Source organism: Aptenodytes patagonicus, chromosome 4 (assembly GCF_965638725.1).
Source record: "Aptenodytes patagonicus chromosome 4, bAptPat1.pri.cur, whole genome shotgun sequence".
NCBI lineage: Eukaryota > Metazoa > Chordata > Aves > Sphenisciformes > Spheniscidae > Aptenodytes > Aptenodytes patagonicus.
In genome coordinates this window covers 6,261,198-6,283,983 of record NC_134952.1, presented here as the reverse complement: position 1 = coordinate 6,283,983, position 22,786 = coordinate 6,261,198, and the positions used below count along the sequence as shown (strand labels likewise).

Here is a 22,786-nt window from a genome sequence, read left to right as displayed (position 1 = left end):
CAATAGTTTGAGGGGCTGTAGAGGGGCTACCCTAGAGTCTTCCTAGATGTCTGCAGATGAGGGTGCCGGAGAGACAGCTCGTAGAAGAGGGTCTCCATCTGAAAGAAGTTTATAATCAATTGGGAAACCACTGGTCAAGCAGAGAAGCACCTTAACGCAGAGGACTTACGAAGGAAGTAGCTCCCACTGAAACACCATCACCTTCCACTTGGCCAGCGGCTAACACTGGAGCGATGAATTCCTGCGTCACTAGGAGATGATTTATTAGTCACAAAAGTTGCGTTATATTTTTATTGTCCTCACAGATAAATTGGACCAGCAAGACATCCGTAACCATACACACAAAATATTTATCAAAACAATTAACATTACAAATCTCCTTTTAAAATAATTTATTTCACTGATTTCTTTTTAAATGGTACTGTCTTACAACATACATTATTCAACAAAGATGTGCTGAACAGACTCTAAAATAAGAAACACTTAAATTAAGCAATTGTCTCTGATTAGAATTTCAATTTCACCCACATCCTAACTTGTAAACGTTTGCTGGAATACGCTTCTGTTGTAGGCTTGATTTTTGTGCTTACAAAAACAGCATCAAGTTTCCAGATGTTGAAAAGAAAGAGTTATTGTACGGTAAGTATGCATTCAGTTCAACGTACAAGGCAACCAAATGATTCTGTCGTTAACGTTAGCATCATGTATATTTTAGTTCACTGCACTAACATTTAAACTAAAACTTCAAACCACATAATCTTTTAAGTGACTAACATTTAAAAGGCAAGCAGTAATATCCTGAAAGCTTACAAAGGACATCAGCACACAGCTAAGATGGGGTATCATTCGACAAAGGCTGCGGATGTGTGTATGGATGCTTTTTTTTGTACGACGCCCACCTGCAGACGGGGCAGCAGTGTCGCCCGCCGGCCAGCCACATCACGATGCAATTCTGGTGGAACACGTGGCCGCACGGCAAGCCCACGAGCAGACAACCGTTTGCAAAATTTTCTAGACACACAACGCATTCTGTACAGTGCAACATCTCAGAGGGCCAGGCTGACCAATCTGGCTCCATGTCACCTGCGGTGCTGTACGAGCCGTAGGATCTCGCTTTCCGTTCATATGGCTCGCGATAACAATATTTATTGGCACACGAACAGGTCTCAGCACCGCACCGAGGCTCTCCTTCCCTGCGCCTATGAAATGTGTTTAGCTCATCGTCCTCTGAGACCTCTTTTTCACTACTGAAGACCTCTTTGTTTTCACTGTCAGAGTCACTTTCGCTGTCTTGAAAGGTTTCCAGCATTTCCTCATCAGAATGGACGCCAAGGCATTTAAACCTCCACATCGGTAAGTTTTTTATGTAATCGGTTGGTATCAGAGGGTGAAGCCAGAGATCGGGGAAGGCCAACCGCTCTAAGAACAAATCCGGGTCTTCATCCCAATCCGAGTCAAAAGGAAAGTGTTGAAAAGAAGCAATAGGATGAAACAAGTAGCTGGTGTACCAGTCCCACAGGCTTGACAGCCACTCCAGATTATTAGCATTTACTTCATCGGTGTTGTTATTGCGTCTTCTTTTCTTCTCAAAGTAATCGATTAGTAAACCATGACCAAGGTACGTGCTGAGGAAGAGGGCTGGATGCGAAGAGTAGAACATCCAATCGGCTCTTACCCAAGAAGCCAAAGTAGTTGTGTTAGAGTACCTGAAGAGTTTTAAACTGTACTCATAAAAGCTGTCTAAGTAGGGTAGTTGCAAAAAACCTAACACAGGTAGCCAGGAAATAATTAATAATGAATTATACGTCCCTAAAGTGCTTATAAGAACCACAAAACGCTTTATAGTAGCGCCTTGTGTAATAAACAGGTCCATCCAAGCCATCAGATTAACCAAAACTAAGCTTAAAACAAATAAATCATTAACTTCTGGTTGTAACGAGCGCAAAAAGGAATCCATGGCACGTAGTGATATAAATTCACCAGTGTTGTTTCCATACCTGTAAATCCCCTCGGGAGTCCTAAGTATGTACGATGGTGTCTTGTAGATGCCAATTTCTGCCATGTAACTTTTATTGTCCCAGTTTTCCACATTCACAAAAATAAACTCTACTCTTCCAGTAAACTTTACACTTAGTGCAGAGAAGAACGCTGGAGGCTGGTCGAGGTTGGCAAACAGGTATATTTTCACACGGTACTGGTCACTTTTGTTCCATTCTTCTTTTAAATGTTCAGAGTTGTAGATGGTTTTGATCCGAGAAGCAGCATGGGCCGTGATCCATTTGAAAATGTGCTCCACTTCGATTTTGCGCCCGCTGTATTCCTTAAGCATTACTTTTCCCTTGGAGGTACTGGTTTGTGGAACCGACATAATGAGGGTGGATTTCAGCCAACCCCTCCTCCTGCAATATCTACAAAGAAAACGGCAGGTTAGATTACGGAGTTTCATAACCCTGGAGCTGCAGTCCTTAAATTTCTGTTATGAGCCCAAAAATGAGACATGCTGAGCACCTGGGAATCTTTACATGTAATAGTAGGAAATACAGGCACCCAATATTCTCCAGCAATGTGTATTTATTCTTACAATACGTTTCTTATCTATCTTACAGAAATGTTGTAAAGAGATACGTATCTGTAAAACAGGAAGAGGAATAGTGTTAACTTTCATGGGTCACTATAGTAAACAAGGCCATACAGTCATTAATGCTTTGTAACTGGATTTGAAAAATACGCAAGCTGACTCTTCACTCTTCCCTATAAAGCTTTAGTATTAAAACCTATTTTTCCTTGGCCTTCCAGCCGAGAAGATAACCACTACGGTGTAACTCAATGTCCCACAGCTTTCCTGAGCCTGCAGATAACTTTCCCAGTGCTTCCTTCCGTCCTAGTTTTGCCAAGCAGCAGTGGGGTGAAGTTAACAAGACATTGGTTTGCAGTTTCTTTAATGAAGCTGACAAGCGTCCGCTTCCTATCGGGGCCATTTTGGAAGCATGCAGGCAGGCTGAGGTGTGGTGAGAGAGCTCGCCACAAAACTGGTGGAGGAGGAAGCAGACACATGCTGCCAGATGATCTGGGCTGAAAGAATACCCCCACCGTCTGGCAGGCGGAGTGCTGAGATGGGATGAACTCCAAATCCCAACTCCTAGAAGAAGAGGCTCTTCAAGGCTGAACCCTGAGTCATGGTCCAGACCCCAGTAACTATGAAATGAGTCTGATGACTCAGAAGATGCCTTCTCTCATGCATCTTTCCTACCAGCATCACTATGCCACCCAATTTATCTAGTCCTCCTTTCAGGAAATGCCTGGCAAGTTTCAACAATCAAAACATTACACAGCCAACAGGCATGCAAACTGTCTCTGAGAACCCTGCACACTGAAGTAGGGGCCATCAGCCTCATTCACTAGCCATCTTACCTACACCCTCCCTGGTTGTGGTCTATCGACATGTATTTAGACAATTACAACTCCCCATCTCAGGAACCTGAATGCAACATTTTTAGTAGGAGCCGTAAGATATTACCCTACTAATAAAGGTATCCTGACTACAGTAGTGTGGAGTGTTTTTCTGAATTTCAGCTGCAACCTGATGAAAACTATTCACGAGGGTTTACTCAACAAAACATTTCTTGTCTTAGGAAAAAATGAATTAATTTAAAACATAATATTTGATCATAATATTAAGACTAGTTAGGAGCTATGCAGAAAGAAATGCTGCCAAATGTTTAAGATGTTCAAATACCAGTGTTTTGATTATACAAAATTATTTTGCATAAGCACTGCAAAGTCTAAGAATTTTCTCTTATGATTAACTTTGGGATTTCTGTAAACATTTAGGACTTAAGCTGTGTAAGATGTGCATATCCATACACGCCACTGGAATTCTAGACAACGTTTCCCATCATGTGAAGCAAATGCTTCCAACAAAATGTTCAAAAAAAATTTCTTTTTACAGCAGCACAGAATTATTAATAGCTTCTTTGGCTCTGCTCTTCCGTGTTCGAAATCATACACAAACAACAGTGAATCTTGCATAGCACACTGTATGTTGTCACAGGGTGTGTGCGAGTTTATATATAAACATATACACATTTGTCAGGGAACAGGATCTGTCAGTAATCCTGAGAAGCAGGCACTGTTTGCAAGGTTCATGCTATCCTGTGTTTCTCCTTTCCAGGTGGCAATATAACAACTCTACAACTGATAATAGTTCTTTTACGTGGGCTATATACATTCGGCTTTGTCAAGCACAGTTCTTGTCCCCAAATGCCTGGACTATAAGGCCAGATTCTTCTATTCGTTCCCTTCCACCGCTGTATTACACTCCGCATAGTCTAATCACGTATTTCCCACATGATGCTTCAGGAAGCTGCAGATCTGCGTTTATGATGCTGATAAATAATGCAATGGAGAATTCTGAACAGACTTTAGTAGAGAGAAAAACATGAATAAAGCCACCTTCTGCCACAGCTACTTTTACAACTCAGCAAGCCCTGCTGCCAGAACACAGCTGAGCCTTAAGATATTCTTGGGATTTAGATAATCCTTTAAGAATATACCTGGGGTCACTGGAACAGTTAAAAGTGCCAGTACGAATGCCGAATCTTGATACTTTCTTCACCATTTTCTCCCAGTGGACTTTACCCACCAGTGGGCTTCTGTCGTTTGCTATGACCTATTGCCAAAAGAGAATAATGATTTAGTATCACAGTAAGTTTGCTTCCCGAAATAAAGAGGAAGTTTCATGAAAACAGAGATCTAGTCACCCTTGATACTGTTTCGCCCTTCTCTTAGAACATACAACAGGTATATACAACTGGTAGTCACACTAAGTGTCTTTGGAGAGCGAAGCTCTAAGAGGGAAATACAGTTTCTGCAGAAAGACAAAGTACCTGTTAAGGCACTAAAATCAGTGGTAGGTAACAAAAACCTTGGGAAAATAACAAAACTATCATTAACCAGTTCATAGCAGGGGAGAAAGGAAGAGGGTGCAGCAGGTTCTTTTTCTTCGCAGTAAAAAAGACCATTATTTTATTACAATTCTCCATGAAAAGTTACAGCATACCAAAGAAATGTTGTCTCAGAGCAAGTAAAATGAGTTGGAACGTATGTACCTGGTACCAGATTATACCGCCAACAACTGCTTCTAAGCAGTGGAAACTAGTGATTAAACTCCCAGATAATGCCTAAAAATCTTGACTCCTTCCAGCTTTGCCAGTGACGCACTCTGTAACTTTACGTTGACTGTTCCACCAACTCCAAAGTCCTATCTGCCATTTCAGGATGATAATTCACTGTGATATATCCTGAGGTCTAATTTGTTCTAACCTAGTATATTAAAGTAGTACTTCAAGTTACCTAGATGTAAGCTTCTGCAGACACGAATGACAAAGAATAAGCACTCATCCTCTGACTTGTAACTGTATAGGGAAGGAAAAAAAAAAAGAAAAAGAAAACCCTGCCTGCCTGCAGCTGACAGGTAATTTTGAATGACAATACTGATCATGTGTTATTCCATGAGCTGCCGCAGTTTCTATTTTAGAAATGCCTCACGTGCTTCTGCAGGCTGACTGGCAACCACTTAAAATACATTTTTAAATTAAGTTTTGAAAATTCCATTTGTTACGTATTTGTTTACCCGCCATTAAACTTCTCCCAATTATTTTCTGACTTAATAACCTGAAATGTCAGCTCTCCTCTGGAAGTTAGGTTGTCACCACAATTAACAGTTCTCTGTGTACAGGTTGAGACGCAGAGCTGGAAAGCATGTCTGGCCTTTGAGACCAAAAAAACCCGAACTTATCTGCTTTGTGGTAAGTAGCATCTGCTCAGAAACTAAAAATAAGAGAATTCACTAAGCAGAACGTTCTACATAGAGAAACAAAGTTAAACTGAAGTTACAGATTATACTCCATTCCACTGAGCCCAAAATGTTTAAATAAAACCAGAGGTGAACATCTAGATGAGAATCCTTCAAGTTACTCTCAAAACACACGTATCACATAGAAAAGCCTTTTAATGTACCCTTCAAGCACTGAGACAACCAGCTGGGGAAATCTGCCGTATTGTTGAGGCTTCTTTACATCACCCAATGTAACTGAAGCAATTACTTCGGCTATTTTAAACTTCTTCCTTTCACGTACTTCAACTAAGAGAGACCACATTCCTAAAGACACCTTAACACCAGCGTATCCTCGGAGCTACAATGGCATGATAAACGTATCCAACATAGTAAGGAATCACCACGCTTTATTCATAAGCATAAAAGTAAAACATTGATAACGGGATTACTCTTTGGTACAACTACTCAGAGATCGGTTGCTTCCAAAATTCTGCATGCATGTTCTGAAAAAGCCTAGCACAGTTGTTGAGAGTATGCTAACGTCACGTGCAGGAGGACCGATCCTGCTCAGCTGCTTCTTCGGTCTGATATTGCGATATTCACTTGAAACATCAAGAGAAGGAGAGTCGTTGCAAACACAGTCACCAGTATGTTTTACTGTCATCTGGCTGTTTGTACTGGTGGATTTTTTAACACCAGTTTAATTCCCTCCCTATAAAAAAGTCTTTCCTCTTGGGGAAAGTTATTTATGCTGTAGGACAACACTCGAACTGCTTGTATTTTGTAACTAGATAGAGAGAACCCTACTATGGTTTTGCACACTGAAGCTTTGTAAAATGTCTTGGGCTCATGCTTTTTTTATGTCATTATGGCAAAAAAAACCCCAGCCACCAAATAAACATGTCCATTGCAGCAGCTCCTTGCAGACAACACCCACTTAGAACACTGGGAGTTCACCACACAGAGGCAAGGGTTTGTATTTTGGAAAGCCACCATCATCTCTGTGGATGAGGGAGTCTGAGAAAATACTGCAGGTTAAGCAATCACAATGTAATTCAGTTTAAATTAAAGATAACTTGCAAACAATAGATTTTATTTAAGTGTGAATTTTGATAAGCTAAGAAATTGAGCTTAAAAACCTGTGACTGAGGAGACCAGGAATTTGAGTGTGGAAGAGGCCTGGAAGTTCAAGTCCAAGGTGTTAAAGCTATCAGGATTTTATATTTCAAGCAAGGGGAAAAAAGTTGTCAAGTCCCGTACTTCTTCCTAGCAAGCACTTCCAAAAAGGTGTTAGAAATAGTTTGAGAATCTACAAGGAATGAAAAAAAGGTCAAAAGGAAGAGCTAGCGAAGGAAGATATGCAAGAAATCAAAAAAATAAGGAAAAATGAGCAATTCAAGTTAGACCACACAAAGACTATTACAAGCTGCACCAAAAGGTTTTTCAGCCACATGAGTAAGAGTAGAACAGGGGGAAAAGCAGCAGGATCACCATGCAATGAAGATAGGATAGAAATGTAAGATAATTTTCTTTTTAAAATGAAATTAATGCTCTGACTCAGTTTTCAATGAAGAGGAGATGGCTGGCCATGGGCAGGTTAGCGAGTTTATGGGAAGAGGCTGCGTCACCTGAAGATGGAAACAAAACTCAAATAACTTAATGCACTTAAATCAGAGTAAGCAGGTAATCTCCATCCCAGAACTGTAACACAACGAGCACACACAAAATCACAGATGAACCTGCGAAGATTTCTTATGAAACCCATCAGACTAATTTACATTTTGGCAGGAGAATAACAAGTTAGTAACTATATTTAAGAGCAAATGAAAAAATTATCCCCCCGGTTTGACCTCAACAGTATGCAAAACTGTACAACAAATTTTAAAGGTGCAGAGACGGCTGAATTTTCCGCTCCTTTCCAGCATGAAATTACTAAAGATGTTTCATTCCCAATTAAGTTGAGAGTTAAAAATCCATCTTGTCTTGGAGGAAAAGAACCGAGTTTCAAGAGAAAGGGAACGTAGTACCCTGTCTCTAGGTTGGTAGAGCATCATGTATTGTGCCACATGGAAAATTTTCATGAGGACTGGAGATAAGCTTTTATAGTGAGTAAAAAAAAAAGAAAAGTTTTAAAGTGAGTAAGAAATTGGCTAAGGCAAGAAAACACCAAAATGCCAGAAAGGTGCTAACAGACAATAGATTTACCTTAGAGCTCAGTTCAGCATATATTCCTATTAATGCCCTCCCTGCAGAAACCCGAAGTCTCCCAAAACCTTCATCATTTGTAGATGACATAAAATTGGGAAGCACATTTATGTACGAAAGAGGATTGTAACACCGTACAGGAAGAGCTGCACAAATCTTGTAATGCAGAGTGTCAGAAATGAAATTGAATTCAGTAATGAACAGGACACTCGGGGAGTTCATCAGTTAGAAACAGCGATGGGAGGAAAAGCTTGGGTCTATTAGTTGACCCAAAAGGAACTATGAGCCGTCAATATTAACTGGCTGTGAAATAAGCAAAGCCCAGGATATATTATGCCCGACAAAACAAACTGGTTGATTGACCTCACATACTGGGAGTAGTGGGGTAGACATCAGGAGTCAGTGAAACTAAAGGGCAATGTCAATTTAAGCGCAATAGGAACAAATTAGCCATGAATACACTTAGGCCAGAAGTTGGATACAGGTTTCCAAGAAGAGGGGAACAGTCGATACGAGTATTACACTCGGACAACTTACGATTTAAGAAAGACAGCAAGCTATTTTATAAACACATATTCCATAGTCTAATAGAGAGCTGAACTCGCTCATCAAGAAGGTCCCTTTCAGTCATATGCTCGATTTCATTTTAAAGAAATAAAGGCAAAGCTTATAGAAGAAGGTATCTTTTATGAGATCAGCTAGCACAGCTGGGAACCAAACACCACATTTAGAGGAACACAAACCCTTCAAGCTTTTCTTATTATTAGCTATGCTCACAATCTGCAAAATGTCATATGTCAGAGTGACAAACAAGACAATGAAGATAATCTAATTAATCCATTAATCACCTTAATGGGCTAAGAGAATCCAATAGGATCAAAGCAACCCTGCCATTTAACAATCCCACATCACTGAATAGATCTGCTCCCTAATCGACACCTAACCCAGGCCAGAGGACTGGCTCTAACTGCAGGGTCTGAACTACCCTCTTTCCTCTATATATGAATTAGTAGCTTCCTCAGTGGAAGAAGATGCTGGAGAGAAGGCCAGGCCCTCACTGGACATCCATCCACAAACTTCCTCTGAAGTCTCAGACAAAAGTTTCTTCCTACTCCATCTGTGAATTTGGGAGGACCACGCAATATCCCAGAAGGTCAGGAGATTCTCAGCCAATGGCACTGAAAATACTGCGGGTTAGTTATGCCAACAAGCTGTGCAAAGTAAAAATGGAAAGACGGGGGTTTGGAAATCTCCTTTATTTCTACAGGTTCTGATTGAGTTTTCTTGTTTAGTTTCCATAAATACCTAAAAAGGTGGCTTCCAGGCACTGCAGAAAACAAAGTTAAAATAGAATTCATCTGGGGACATACAATACTGAAATCATCGAAATCCTGATGATTTCAACAGGCGATTGCATAGGGAGCTTTTGCATTGGAAGAGCTCTCCTGACTTTGAATTAGACAGAACTGTCCCAAAAAAGGCCAATCAAGAACATAATCAATAGAATCATTTTGATCTATAAGTTAAAACAGTCATAGTTATGACATTAAAGAAGCAAACAGACTTTAAGAGCAAATACCCCAGAGACAGAAAGATATAAACACTTGGAAAAATAGGACAATGTCAGCAAGACACTTTGCCTCTCTTGCTTAACCCAAAACAAAAGTGTCTCAGGTGGATGCCTAGATACTGCAACTTCGTAACTGTCATCGAAGCAGTTGCTCCTTAATTTCCCAGTTATGAGTAAGGATTTTTTTTTTAATTATTTTATGAAACATACATTCTTAAAATACCAGTAAAAGATGGGACAGAAATTGAAGTGGCTCAAGGAAACACTGCTGCTGTTAAAGAGTTTGCTGTAGCAATGTGATATGCAAAGACAGATTCCTGCTCTGGTACTCCAGCAGTACTTGAGCACAACATGATAGTAGCCTTATTTGAACATTCTCCTATTTTTCCATTCATTTAAACCAGATGTTGTTCAATCCCTTTTAGACAGGTATGTAGAGATTTCGAAGCAGGTCACTGTACAAGATTTGGTCTCAGTAAGTTTTGAAGCTCACCCAAAACTAAAAATCTTCAAATATCACAAGGCATGAGAATGAAAGTCAGAGATCCACAAATGCAGAACAAACAACACTTCATGGTATTTCAACTCTCATTATTTTAATCAATTCTAGCGCCTTCAGTTATTTTCTCTGCCTTCTCCTATGGTTAAGATATACAGAGGAAAGAAACGTACTAACCATTTGATGCATAAGAAGAATTACAGCATGATGGGGGAAAGAGCTTACACATATCCTCACAGCAAAGATACTAACATAGGATTAACTGGTGTTTTTTTAATGGGGAATAATCCCTACAAGGTACCGTGCACAAGACCAGGTATATACCGTCTGGAACGAAAACCACACTCTTAACAAGTTGCCTCCACTCCAGCAACTTGCAGCAACCCGAGTACTTTGCAGACTGCCGTATACGCAAGGGTAACTTCCCACTGAACCTGAACACCCTTGACAGACAGCTTTTTGAAAGAGGACATTTTAAAATCAGCCTTTAAAACTAGTTATTACTGCTTCTAATGGCTTCAGGAATCTAAAGTAACCTCAGTAACACTAAAGGGAAAAACATCCTGATGAATTGTCTACTTTGCACGTTCAACAGCCCTTGTGCCTTGCTAGTTTGATGAAGAGTCATTCCGTTTGTGTTTGTTACATTGCGCCAAAGATGGGAACAAGACTAAAAAAAGAACTCAAAGCAGAAAGCAAGAATTGCTTTCATCATCGCAATACAGCAGAAGCTCTGAGCTAAGTGATGCACATGTATTTTTTATATATATTTTTTGTGATGGAAAACTATTCACATTGGCAGCATCTCTCAGCCTTTATGGGTTAAGAGCATGTGCCATGAAAGGAAGAGAAAACTGTATCCAAATGAAAGCGGATCCAAGGGAAGCTCAGGGATTAGCTAAACTGGAATTTAGCCAGGATACCAGGTGCTGGGCACACCTGCTCATACCAAGAGCACACAATTTTGAATACGCATGAATAGTCAAAACTTGGTTTTACAGCTTATCCACAAAGACAACAACTCCAAGTGCTCATCAACTCTGGGCACTAGGGCACTGTGACAGGCTTCAAACCATCAGGAAGAACAAAACCTATTAAATAAGAGACACCATTCCCTGCTGCACACACACACGTACAGGCAGTTCTCTCGGGAGCGGCCACTCCTTGCCCAGCCTCAGCAAGTCAGTCTCCGCATGAAGGAGTATAGACATTTGAATCGGAAAAAACTGCGTGATTTTGCCAAAGGCAAAACTGATTTCTAAGTTACTTAATGAACTGGTAAGGTTGTATGTATGTGAGAATTGTCGGTCTGGCTTGGCAGTTTCCAGTTTGAGATATCCAGACCCCTGGAGGTCCAAGAACTCCTCCACAGTGCCTGCAGAGTGCAAATGAGCAAAGGAAGCCTGATATTACTGTAAAGAGTCCATGCACTCGCTGGAAGACTTTTAGGGATCCACAGAGATACAAAGGTTAAAAAACCCTGGTCTATTAATTAAGCTTCTTATGTGCTTTTCATAGAACCCTTTATAATCAACAGCTATGTTGCAAACTATCCTCCCATAGATAAAACAGAAGTAAAAATATTTGGACAATTCTCATTTAGAAATACAATTAATTATAGATGGACTGGTGAGTTATTTATTAGAAATATGGAAAAAAGCCCACTTATTCCAGATAATGTCAATAAGTTTCTACATGACTGTCTGTACTTTTATTAATTCTGAGACATCTCACTCTCTGTTTATTATTCAGCATTGTGCTGATGAAACTGAATTTCCGCATAGTCGCTCTTTCCTAAGAACTCACAACTGGTTCAGAATCCATCCATATGGACTAAAGATGTCTGGAGATTTTTTGCTTTTCTTTTCTGAGAAAGAGACCGTGAGAAATTAGATCAAAGTAGGCAAAGACAGAAGACTATATCCATCGTAGCATGCAAAAATTAACCACCTCAAAATTACGTGTAGTTTCTCAAGGGAGGTGGGGTGATCTATGCACCAATCTGAACAGCTCAGTTAAGCTGTCAGTTAAGTCTGAGGTTGGGAATAAATGAGCTTCTGTAATGAATTAACACAGATATGCAAGCAATATGAGAACCATTACATTCTAGCTGATGGTATTCTGCACCCTTGACTGGATATGAAGACTCTCAAGAAGGACACTGAAAGTTAAAATCGGGCATCCTATGGCAAACGATCCTGAAGGCCTACTGGAAAAAACACAAATACCGAACGATGTATTTCAAAAGAATTGAGTGTTTCTACTCAATTTCCTTGTAGCGAGAACAACTGATCACCTGGCAAAATTAAAAAGGCAAATATGAAAATTATTCATCCTACATGCAAGCAAAAGAAAGAAAGAACAAACGAACCACCACCAAAATCCTGCAGGCACATCCCTTGCTCTGTGACTACACCACTTGAACAAGAAGCCGAGATGCAGAATAGACCGCAACATTTATATCCATAACGATGTCCTTCGCACCTCTACCAGACATGATCAAACTGTCTGTCCTCCTGCTTCAATGCCAGGAAGAAAGTTCCCTTTTAATTCTCTCTACTACTATGTTACAGTAGGGGCTTTTTAAATAAAAATATACATTAATTTAGATTTTAACTTCATTCAAAGAGGATTTTTATCTGCAGATCATTTACTGTATGTTTTTAAACAGTCATAATGACAGGATGTGACAGGCTTCTAGAGACTAACAGAGAGCATGAGCCATAGCAGAGCCTGGAAAAGCGAGAACGTTACGTGTTACTCCTCTACCAACAAGAGAAGCAGCTCTAGAAACTGCCACTGATCCTCCCTGCCAGCCAAAGAAGTGCACAACAGCAGCTGGCAAGCAAGAAGGAAGGCATAAAAGGAAAGGTGATGAGATCATGAGCTAATAGAGAGAACATGCTGCTGTCCATGGCTCCACGGAAGCTCCACGTAGGAGCAGAGGGCACCCGTGAACAGCTATACTGGTAAACAAATTACCACTGAACCTGGATGCTTTGCATGTGGTTTTCCAGAAAATAAAGAAACAAAGCCACAAAACACTGTTTCCTTGTGTATGGACTTTGACTTTCTTCAAGGAATTCATCTTGCTGGCTCTAAATGATAAAGTCACCTCCAAATTTGTGTCAAACACACCAAGAAATAATAATTGTTTCCTCTTTTTCCTTTGATTCTCTGCAGACAGTGGTGGCTATCACATTACCAGCCTCTGCCACCCCAGAAATTTCATTTACATGCATTGGAAAATAAAAATCATCTTCAGAGTCCCCATCCTCCCACACATCATCATAAAGTCTTCAAAACCAACTCAACCAACAGCCACTGTGCTAGCTGAGCCAGAACTGTTTCTCTCCCTCTACTGCTTTCCAGCAGCCCCCATGGAACAGAGATTCAGGGTCAGGATCCTGAAAAGGATCTGGAGATCCTTTCTGCTTCCCAGCCAGTACCAACAACAGAGCAGGGGAACGCTCTGACCTTGTCTGCGGTCACCAAACCCATCCATGAGGCATCCTCACCCTCATACTGTCCCCTGCCTGAGCATCGAGCTGATTAATTAGCTGTAAAGTTTCCACAGGATGCCTAACGGTAAAGGAGAATGGGCAAGGCAGGGTAATCAAGAATTAGAACAGGGAAGCGATGATAAAAAAACAGCTCTGCAGGGATGAGGTCTAAGAAGAGAGCATGGGAAAACCTGTGAAGGGACACGAAGAATCCAGCAGAGGAGTTATCCAGACAGGAGCTATGGCGGGGAAGGGAGCAAATGAAAACTCAAAGTGATGAAAACTCGAAAGGCAAGAATGAAAAAAAGAAATTTGACACATCTAGTGGTTTTTATTGTGGAGAAACAGACAAATAGCATTCAGCAAGTAAATTATTCAGTAAATTCCACTAATTTTTTTTTCCACAGCTATTGTGACCAACTGAATAGCTGTGCAAATATTCCCAGAATGATGACAACATTCATCACACTAGAAATATCAAAACACAGCCTATCTGATCTGCTATTACGAAGCTAGCTGAAAATACATTACGATTAAAATTCTGCAAGCAACAGACAACAAAGAACCACCATATTTTACTCTTTTGAGCTGCATGGGGAGGAGGGAAGGTTTTTCATAGCATATTCATGCTCATTTGTCAACTAGCTTGGAGATGTATAAAATTCCTTTCAATGCTCTCTCTCTGCTTGAAGAATCCCCTTCTGTAGGATTTAAACCTGAAACTTAGATTCCATAAACTCCAAATACATCTTTCCCAAAACACAAATGCCATTTCGACTGTGAAGGTAATCTGTCCTCTCATGGTCTATTTTAGGGTGAGATCTGATGTGGTGACAGTGCGGGTCTAACAACAGGATGTCATTAAATCTTGACAATCTATTTAAATAGAAAACACGAGGTGAGGAGACCAGACAAACCAGGCAGGAGAGCTGTCAACTGAACAATTAATTGTCTGGTGGAGAATTTTGATTGTCTGATGTGGCTGTTACCAGAGAACTTATGCCTAAAAAAATTTATTTTTTCAACAGAGAAGTTGATGCAGAAAAGCATTTTTACATTTTGGTCTAGATTATTTATGTTCTCAAGAGTGATGATAAATTGTTTCAGAACGCTATTTGCAAAAGTCTTTCTTTCTTTTCCTAAATGTTCTCTTATTCACATGCAGCCCTGGGGAAGCATGCTGTAAAATCAGTGGGCCCACAAGGTTTGCGGGAAGGTTAACTTTAAGCTACCGGACTATGTTGTAGAAGCAGCCTGCTAGCCTGGGAAGTAGCACACTGAGATCTTACCTTTGTGAAGAGGCAACAGAGATTTTATAAGTGCTCTAAGCCCCTTAAATAAACAGAAACTTAAACTGGTTGGGTCTGAGCACGTAATGCAACCAAAAAGAAGAGCCACCTACACTTAACGCACCTGCTTCACACATTACACAAGCTCTTACAATACCAGGGCCAAGTACTTGCAGAGTCTGTGTACTCAAGCTGTGCTGCTTTGCTTGTTTTCTGGTTCTGAAGTACCCGGTTTTCAAAAAGCAATCCACAGAGTAACAGGGGTTTTTTCCTCCTTTCTGGATAGGAACTCTGTAACTTCCAGCCTTTCGTATTTTTTTTGAACAGATTTATTCCTTATGATCTCCCTGATGTAGTTCATCTTTGTCACCACCTCTCTGTTACACACTTTTACTACTAGTTAACTACCCTCATAAACTCCTCCTTTGAAACACATTTTGGATGTGATAAATATATAAAAATAGATGATCAAATTTTTATACCTGTACCAGCCAGATCCCATCTTTCGTGTCCTCTACAAGCTCGTAGAAGTGCATTTCACCACTAAAGTTTGTACTGGAAACCGATTCAGAGGCCTCTTCCTCCTTGAGAGCAGAATAAAGCTCTCCTTCCATGAGGTCTCCTGAAAAAGAGACAATTGGAGAAATTCAATTAAAATGGCACTTGAGAAAGATCACTTCATAAATTCTAGTAATGGTTTAATTAACTATATTTTACATGGTTGCTCAAAGAACCTTTTGAGTACAAAGGTAGCTTAACTTTAAAGTTATTTTAATTCTGTCTACATTGACATGACTATGAACAATTGGACTTCAGCTGTCAGACCACAGAAGACATTAACGCTATGCTTCTGGTTACACAGATGTACCACACATGCAACCGAGCGCACAAAAGAATAAACGAACATCTTTTAAGCCTCACTCTGAAAAGAACAATATTCAGTGGCTGAGAGCAATTTTAATTCATGTATCTTTGCTTTCATTTCACAGGATAGTAATTTTGCAGCAAGCAACTTCTTAACACTGATAATTCAAACAGACTTCCAAAATTTCAATCAGTAATTTTGTACCAAAAACCCGCGTTGATTGTCCCAGTGCAAGTAAAAATCTCAGGTAGACTAATTCAGCTGTTGGCTTCTGTTTGCACAGTTGGAAAAAGTTCCCCTGAACTCCAATCCTAGCGACGTACAGAGCTCACAGTAAAATCATCTGATGTTTCCTTTGTAATCCCATTTCCTTCTCACGTTTTGTTTCACAATCACTACAAACGCTGTTAATGACAACTGGCATTCTAGTAACTACGCTATTAAGCTTGAAGAAATTAAGTCTTGTACAAAAAGGCCGTTTCCTTCAAAATATAAAATAAAAACTGTTACAGCTGAAACCCTTGAGGGCTTTCCAAAAGTATTCATAGAATTTAGAAAAAAAAAAAAATTACAGAAAAATGCTGCGAAGCCTGTTGGTATGAGAAGTGTTCCCATGACATTTGAAGAAGTCGGTTAATACAGTCTGTTTGGAGTTAAACACTTCCCTGCAGCATCTGCAACCCAAACATCATGACATCATGAAAGTACCTGACAGCCAAGGAGTGAAAGTGATTGGAAACAAAAGTGAAATCACCTAATGCTTTCTACTGTTGGAGCAGCAAAGCGAACAAACAACATAAATAAACAATGAACAACAAAAGCAAATTAGATTTAAATGCCCAGCATTAATATTAATTATTTAAAAGGAGTTAGCATTTTTAAGGTTATGGCACTCACTAGATTAATCCAAATCCTTCTCCTTTTCTGTCTGGACTTTTGAGCCCCTCACTGTGTATCCCCATCACTGGGATTTTTCTCTCCTGCATCAGCAGCCCTTCGATCATCGATTTAAGAGCAGCTACTCACATTTTCCTGCTTGGCTGGCACTACAGCTATTACATCAGCCCCATCCCCAGCCCTTGGGGCCAGCTCCCACCGACTACTCCTGGCCAGCATCCTTACTTTCAAGACACTTCTGCCATTCCTTACATCTCCATTGCTCTTCAGCCCTCGCTATTCATCACCCCCCAAAAGTCCACCTCTTCCACCTGGTTTTCCCTACTTCCGAAACGCCTCCCTGCCTTTTTCCAAGCCATCTTTTGCACGTAGGACCTACTTCTGCTCCTCTTCTGTAAAACCACCGCGTCCCTCAGTACCCATCCCTTCTGCTCCTCAGCTATAAAACCACTGCTTTCCCCAGTACCCATCTCGACAGCAATACCTGTCATAAAATCAGCAAAGGCATAGGGAGAGGAATACAAGGGAAAAGCTGGCCCCAGCTGCAAACAGTAACCCACTGCATCTGTTTGGATTCTTTCCTCCTCGTTTTTCACGGCAGACGACATTCGCTCTCATCTGTGCAACCACCACCTCGCCACCCTGACCCCAACCGCCCGCGGCAACCCGGCGTAACTCATCGGGAAGAACCATTTCTCGCTGACCCGTCTAACCAAGGCCTTCCCTCCACGCAGCCTATTCGGGCTTAAAACGCCGCGGAGGTTTGTAACGTCATCACCCCCGAGCTTCCCCCTGCCTTCCTCCATTTAACCGCTCCGGCGTCTCGGTCCTTGGTGGGGGAAACCAGCTCGTTTCCCAAATTCACCCTGCGAACGCGCCGGCCCGCAGGCGTGGGGAGCGGCGCCCGGGTCTCCATCCCAAGGGCGGCGGGAGCCCAGGCGGGGGTCACCGGGGATCGTCCTCCCCACGCGGGGGTGGCAGGGGACCGACCTCCCTCCCCACGCGTGGGTCGCTGGGGGAGCTCCGCGTACCTGACTTCTCCACCAGCTCCCGCACATCCTTCTTCTCGGGCAGCCCCGAGTGCCCCAGCCCCCGGCACTCCAGGATGGTCCGCAGCTTCCTGAAGCTCAGCGCCACCGGGTCCACCAGCTGCGTGGCGAGGAAGCCGCTCTCGTACCACGCCACGGCCTCGAACACCCTGGCCAGGACGAAGAGCGCCAGGAAGTAGAGCAGCAAACAGCACAGCTTCACCCACATCTTCCCGCCGGGGGCCGCCCGCCGAGGGGCCGGGGAGAGCCGAGCCGGAGGCCGGGCTGCCGCGGGGCGGGGAGGGGAAGGGAGGGGAAGGGAAGGGAAGGGAAGGGGGGCTGTCAGCGCCGCGGGGCCGCGGCCCCCCCGCCTCCCTCCCGCCGCTGTCCCCGCCCCGGCGGAGCCGCGGCCGCCGGCGGAGACATAACAAGTGACGTGTGCAGCCGGGGACGGGGACGGCGGCGGCGGCGGGCGGGGCGGGGGGCGGAGGGCGGGGGGGGCGCCCGGCGCTGCCCCGCCGACCGGCACCGCCCCCTCCCCCCCCCCCGCGGTGATTCAGCACCTCGGCCCGACCCCGGATCACCGGGCTTGGATGTCATCGGCGTCCCTGCCCCCGGCATCGACCTTGGACCCCGCGGCTGGGCCTGCTGCGAAAAAAAGATAAATACCTCGGACACGCGTTGCCGGGGCGATCCGAACCCGGCTCGACATTTTTCGTGAGAGGAAAAATATTTGCGCAGCCGGAATTGAGTCGATCTGTTTGGACAGTTGTAAGACCGGCTTAATGGGCACAGTGCAGTTGGGTTCGGGTTGCTGCAAGCTGTTGGGTGTAGGTGTGATCCCTCCGCTCCTCGCTTCTGCACGCCAGCCCGGCTCCCAGCCCTTCGCCGCCGCTAAAGCAAATAATAAAGTGAAATCCATCTGCGCGGATTGAAACTCGGGTTCTGCAGCTTGGCGTTGGCACTCGAGCACTTGGGGCTTGTCGTGCTAAACCGACAATAAAAGGCAGCCGGCGAGCAGCACCGCGACTTCCGACAAAGGTTTAAACTGGGGCTGTTCTTCGCATCAGGAGCGTTTGGAGTGCAGCGTGGATCCTCGTTTAAGTGGATCCACAAGTAATCGTCCCAGGCCGTACAAGAAGTGTTAGGCTGCAAAGATACGATTTAGTCTGCTACAAAAAACATACTAAAATCAAGCTTCATCTTTGAGACGAAGGCTCTCCTCTGAAGGAAACTCAACATTTCTTTTGTATGTTTAGTTATTTTAAGAATCCATAATTTGCATGAAAATTGCCAACTCATACAGATGAACACAAAAATAGCACAGCTTAATTTTAAAACACTGACAGCCCCCCGGAGTGTACACGCTGAAGTAATTCTGTACTATCGAGTTTCAAAAAGACACACGAATATTGACCCGTAGAAAGCATTTAAACGGCCACACTCCTCAGAGCCTTTAAAACACGTTTACAGGGTTCTTGGCGTGCCGGTATGATTTAAAAAGGAGAAAAAAAAAACCCAACCCACGTTCAGCCCGTTTTGTTTTGCAAGTTAGCGCGCAGCCACCACGGCTTCTTCGAGACAAAAGATGATGACACCATTTTCTTCGGCAATGGGCTCATTTTGTTTCTTGAAAGGGGAATAGTGGAAGGATTGCAGAAGTAGCTGCTCACAAACGAAGCCCTTATGGGCTAGTAAAGGCCGTGCCTCGCGCTGGGAGTCATTTAAACCTTTATTCTTCAGAATTTTTGTGTGGTAAAGATTAGAGGTGGACTGCGAACCCCAGCTGTGCTGGTGCTGCTCGATTAAATACGAAGGGATTTCAGCAGCCCAGCTGGATTTGCAGCGAGCCTCGGGCGGGAGGTCCGGCTGGGACAGAACGGACCGGAGGCACAGTCCAGTGAAGGAGCTCGCGGGAGGCTGGGCTGAAGTGCTGCTCCCTCCTTCAAAGCCACTGCAGTTTGGTAAACTCCCCCTTCAACAGAGCCAGGGCCCATCTCCCTAATGCGAAAGTGGCAAAGCATCAAGAAGGCGAATCCTTTCCCCTTGGCAAAAAACAAGAGAGTGGCTTTGTCATTACAGCTGGCAGGGCCACGGGGCTTTCCATAAAACGCACACTTAACATCACCTGTCACTAGGGCCAGAGGCAGGCTCTCCCCGAGCCCCGAAAACACACCCCGGGAACACAGATCTTTTTCGGAAGCTTTGTGAAGGCCCATTTCTTTTGTCACACGTACAAGAAGTCGCCTGATTTCTCTACCTTTTGTTTCAAGTGAGCAGCTCGAGCGTACGTGAAGCGATAGGTGGGAGGAAGAGATGGGAGTTAGGTGCTTGAAGAGGAACCTTGTGTATTTAACTTTAGTTAGAAAACATATCGTTGTTCTTTGGGGTTTTTTTTGGTTGGTTTGTTTTTAATGAGCACCACAGACCCCCCTCCGCCCGATCCCCATGTTTCTCCCCCGTAACTCATTTGGGGATGCCCTCGCTTCCTCCGGCAGGAAAGCACCTAGCAACAACGACGAGTCTACGCTCACAGCTAAACTATTTGCAACACCAACTGCTGGGGAGGCTGTCACCAATATGTCATTTCCTAATGCTCACGGGCTGAGTTAAATCAATTCCTAACATTCCCCAGTGGTAACTGATGACGAGTCCCCTGCAGAGATGAAGCTAATCATCTGCCAAAACTCAAAACCCTGGAGTTGTTTCAAGAAAGTAAAAATGGTGTTTCAAACCACCCCCCAGAACAACCAAAAGCAAAGCAGCTACCAACACAGAAGCGCCCAGGCAACGAGACAGGACAGGGGCAGAGCTGCAGGTGAAGAGCAGGGATGGTATGACCAAGAACTGCAGGTGATGACTTGACCGAAGGACCGGCAGAGAAAACCTAAACCGATTCGGTTCCTCTCCCAGGCCCTCTGGCCCTCTCCTTCCTCCCTACCTTTACATCCCTGACTTACTAACCTGACCCGACTGGAAATTGTTGTATTTTCTAGATACAGCCGTTATTTGTTGGTTTCTAGTTGCAACTCAGAACGCCTTTGACATGTCACCTGCAAACAATTTTTCAGGGAGTTTTAATTATCTGGAAAATTTAAATATCTTAACAGTGAATTAAAATTCATTTGGGCTGAAGACAAAAGATGACACACACTGACATTTTTAAAGACCCCAGGGTTAACTCTACCTAATTAACAACATTGAACAGTCATCAGTCAGTCAGTCCTGTGCTCATAGAGCAAACATTACAAATGTGAAGAGAATGAAGAATGTAAATTCCACCTTTAAACAAAACCCCGAAGCAGGGATCTGCTTTTAAACGATTTTGGCAGCAAAAATATTTTACAATGATTTATGAGCGAATGAGACCAAATCCCGAGAACTGGGACAGCCATCTTTTCTTGTCAGACGGCCAAATCTGAAGTCTCTGCTGCCCGTCGATAAATGGCAAGGATTCCCTCTCCTCCCCCTTCCTCTCCTACAGGCAGCTGCTGACTGCGCAGCCTGGGAATACGAGCAATAATCCACTTTCCAGACTTCTATGGGGAACATCAAGAAACGTGTTGTCATTTTGAAGTCAGTAAAACCGAGGACTGAAAATCTTAACTCAATCCCTTACCATGTTAAAATATTATCATACCCTTTTTTTGGACAGCTTTAATGTTGCCATATATCAAGATAAATTTCAGCCAACCAATATTTAAACCACCTGAAACCCAGTTTTCCCAAGAGCCAGCCAACTCTGTAAATACAATTGCTAGGAGTTCACTAACACGGAGTCTCTTGATGTACTTTTTAAACAACATAGGTGCATCTCAACACATTTTTATGCACGGTATGAAACCGTGACTACTTGTCATTATCTGGTATTTATTAAATAAACCAGTGAGCCTGTACAAGAGTCTCAAAGCAAGAAAACAGCAGCCCAGACACTATTTTGTTGTATGTAGAGGAATTTTAAATCAGATGTTTCCTACTATCTGCAAGTGGCCAAACGGAAGTAGATTTAATATATAGGTGTTATTCTGTAATACAATGGCCAATATTTGACACCTCAGCTAAAGCACCGGCTGTTTGGGTGAGGCAATCCCGTCGTGATCTAGCCGTGATTCAGACAGTAATTCTGGTTGGATAGGACCTCAGGAGGTTACGAAGTCCAACCTCCTGCTCAAAGCAGGGTCAGCTGTGACACCAGAGCAGGTTGCTCAGGGCTTTATGCAGTCTAGTTTTATCTGAGAGTCACCCCTTCCTCTCCTGTGGCAATTTTCCTTGCCTACAAACATGCAGTAGTTAACACCACAGAAATGTGCATCAGTCAAGGCCAAAACAACTCACAGGAGCAGAATACATTAATCGAAGCTCGAAATATAAGGCACTTTTTTCCTGGGCAGTTGGTATTTTCTTTTTTTGTAACAGTGAAAAACTGTTTGTTGCCCTCTGGAGAAGACAGGCTCTGTTTAATGACCAAAACCCAACAAAATCAGGAGACCTTGCTTGAATGTGCTGAGATGACCAAGGAGCCCATTGCAGTAAAGAACGTAACAAATTAAACCAGCGTGCTGATGACCTAACAAACAAGAAGATATCGGTCTGTCTTTAAACATAATCTGTGATTACATAAAGAGCAAGAATACAAAGAAAAGCAGCAGTCTGGGCCTAAATCTGACAGAATGACAGTGACTTGTAAGCATCTACACATCATGTATTCTTACGAGAACACAAATTTCTCTATTTTCTTGTCCTGTTCCAGCAGTACAGGCACAGATGCAGCAACATTGTCTCAGACTCAGACCAAATGCTGGTTTTGCGGTCAACTTTGTCCAAGTTTATTAGGAGCTTTGGTTGTACTGTGCTATGGAACACAGAGAGTCATATCTGGCTTGTGCTGCCGCTTCCAAATACCTATGCTGGAAGGAGTATGTTAAGCAAGTGGTATTCCAGCGGAGACATTTCTTTCAAGCACGTTTTTACAAGACGCTTGCCAGTCAGATGCATGACTTCAGTCTGTAAAGTCAACGTAAAACTCAAGAGGAAGTTTACTGACCGAGTTAACAACCTAATGACAGGCTAAATGTTCTGCTTCCGGCACACCAG

General features: G+C 42.9%; 1 protein-coding gene across 1 annotated transcript; it reads right to left on the bottom strand.

The window, feature by feature from the left end:
- Positions 1-277: 277 nt before the first annotated feature.
- RNF103 (ring finger protein 103) lies at positions 278-18,037 on the bottom strand. The gene is made up of 4 exons (XM_076335714.1): positions 17,696-18,037; positions 15,385-15,524; positions 4,554-4,669; positions 278-2,408 (listed from the first exon to the last, which is right to left on the bottom strand). The coding sequence occupies exons 1-4, from the start codon at positions 17,919-17,921 to the stop codon at positions 830-832; spliced, it is 2,061 nt and encodes a 686-aa protein (XP_076191829.1). The 5' UTR covers positions 17,922-18,037; the 3' UTR covers positions 278-829.
- Between the last annotated feature and the right edge of the window lie 4,749 nt (positions 18,038-22,786).

Bases quoted from the DNA above. Each gene is read 5' to 3' on its own strand.
- RNF103 (XM_076335714.1), bottom strand. From the start codon at position 17,921: ATGTGGGTGAAGCTGTGCTGTTTGCTGCTCTACTTCCTGGCGCTCTTC. The intron at 15,525-17,695 runs GTACGCGGAGCT...TCTCTTTTTCAG, and splicing joins GGAGCTGGTGGAGAAGTCAG to GAGACCTCATGGAAGGAGAG. The intron at 4,670-15,384 runs GTATAAAAATTT...TTTTGGCAATAG, and splicing joins ATGGGATCTGGCTGGTACAG to GTCATAGCAAACGACAGAAG.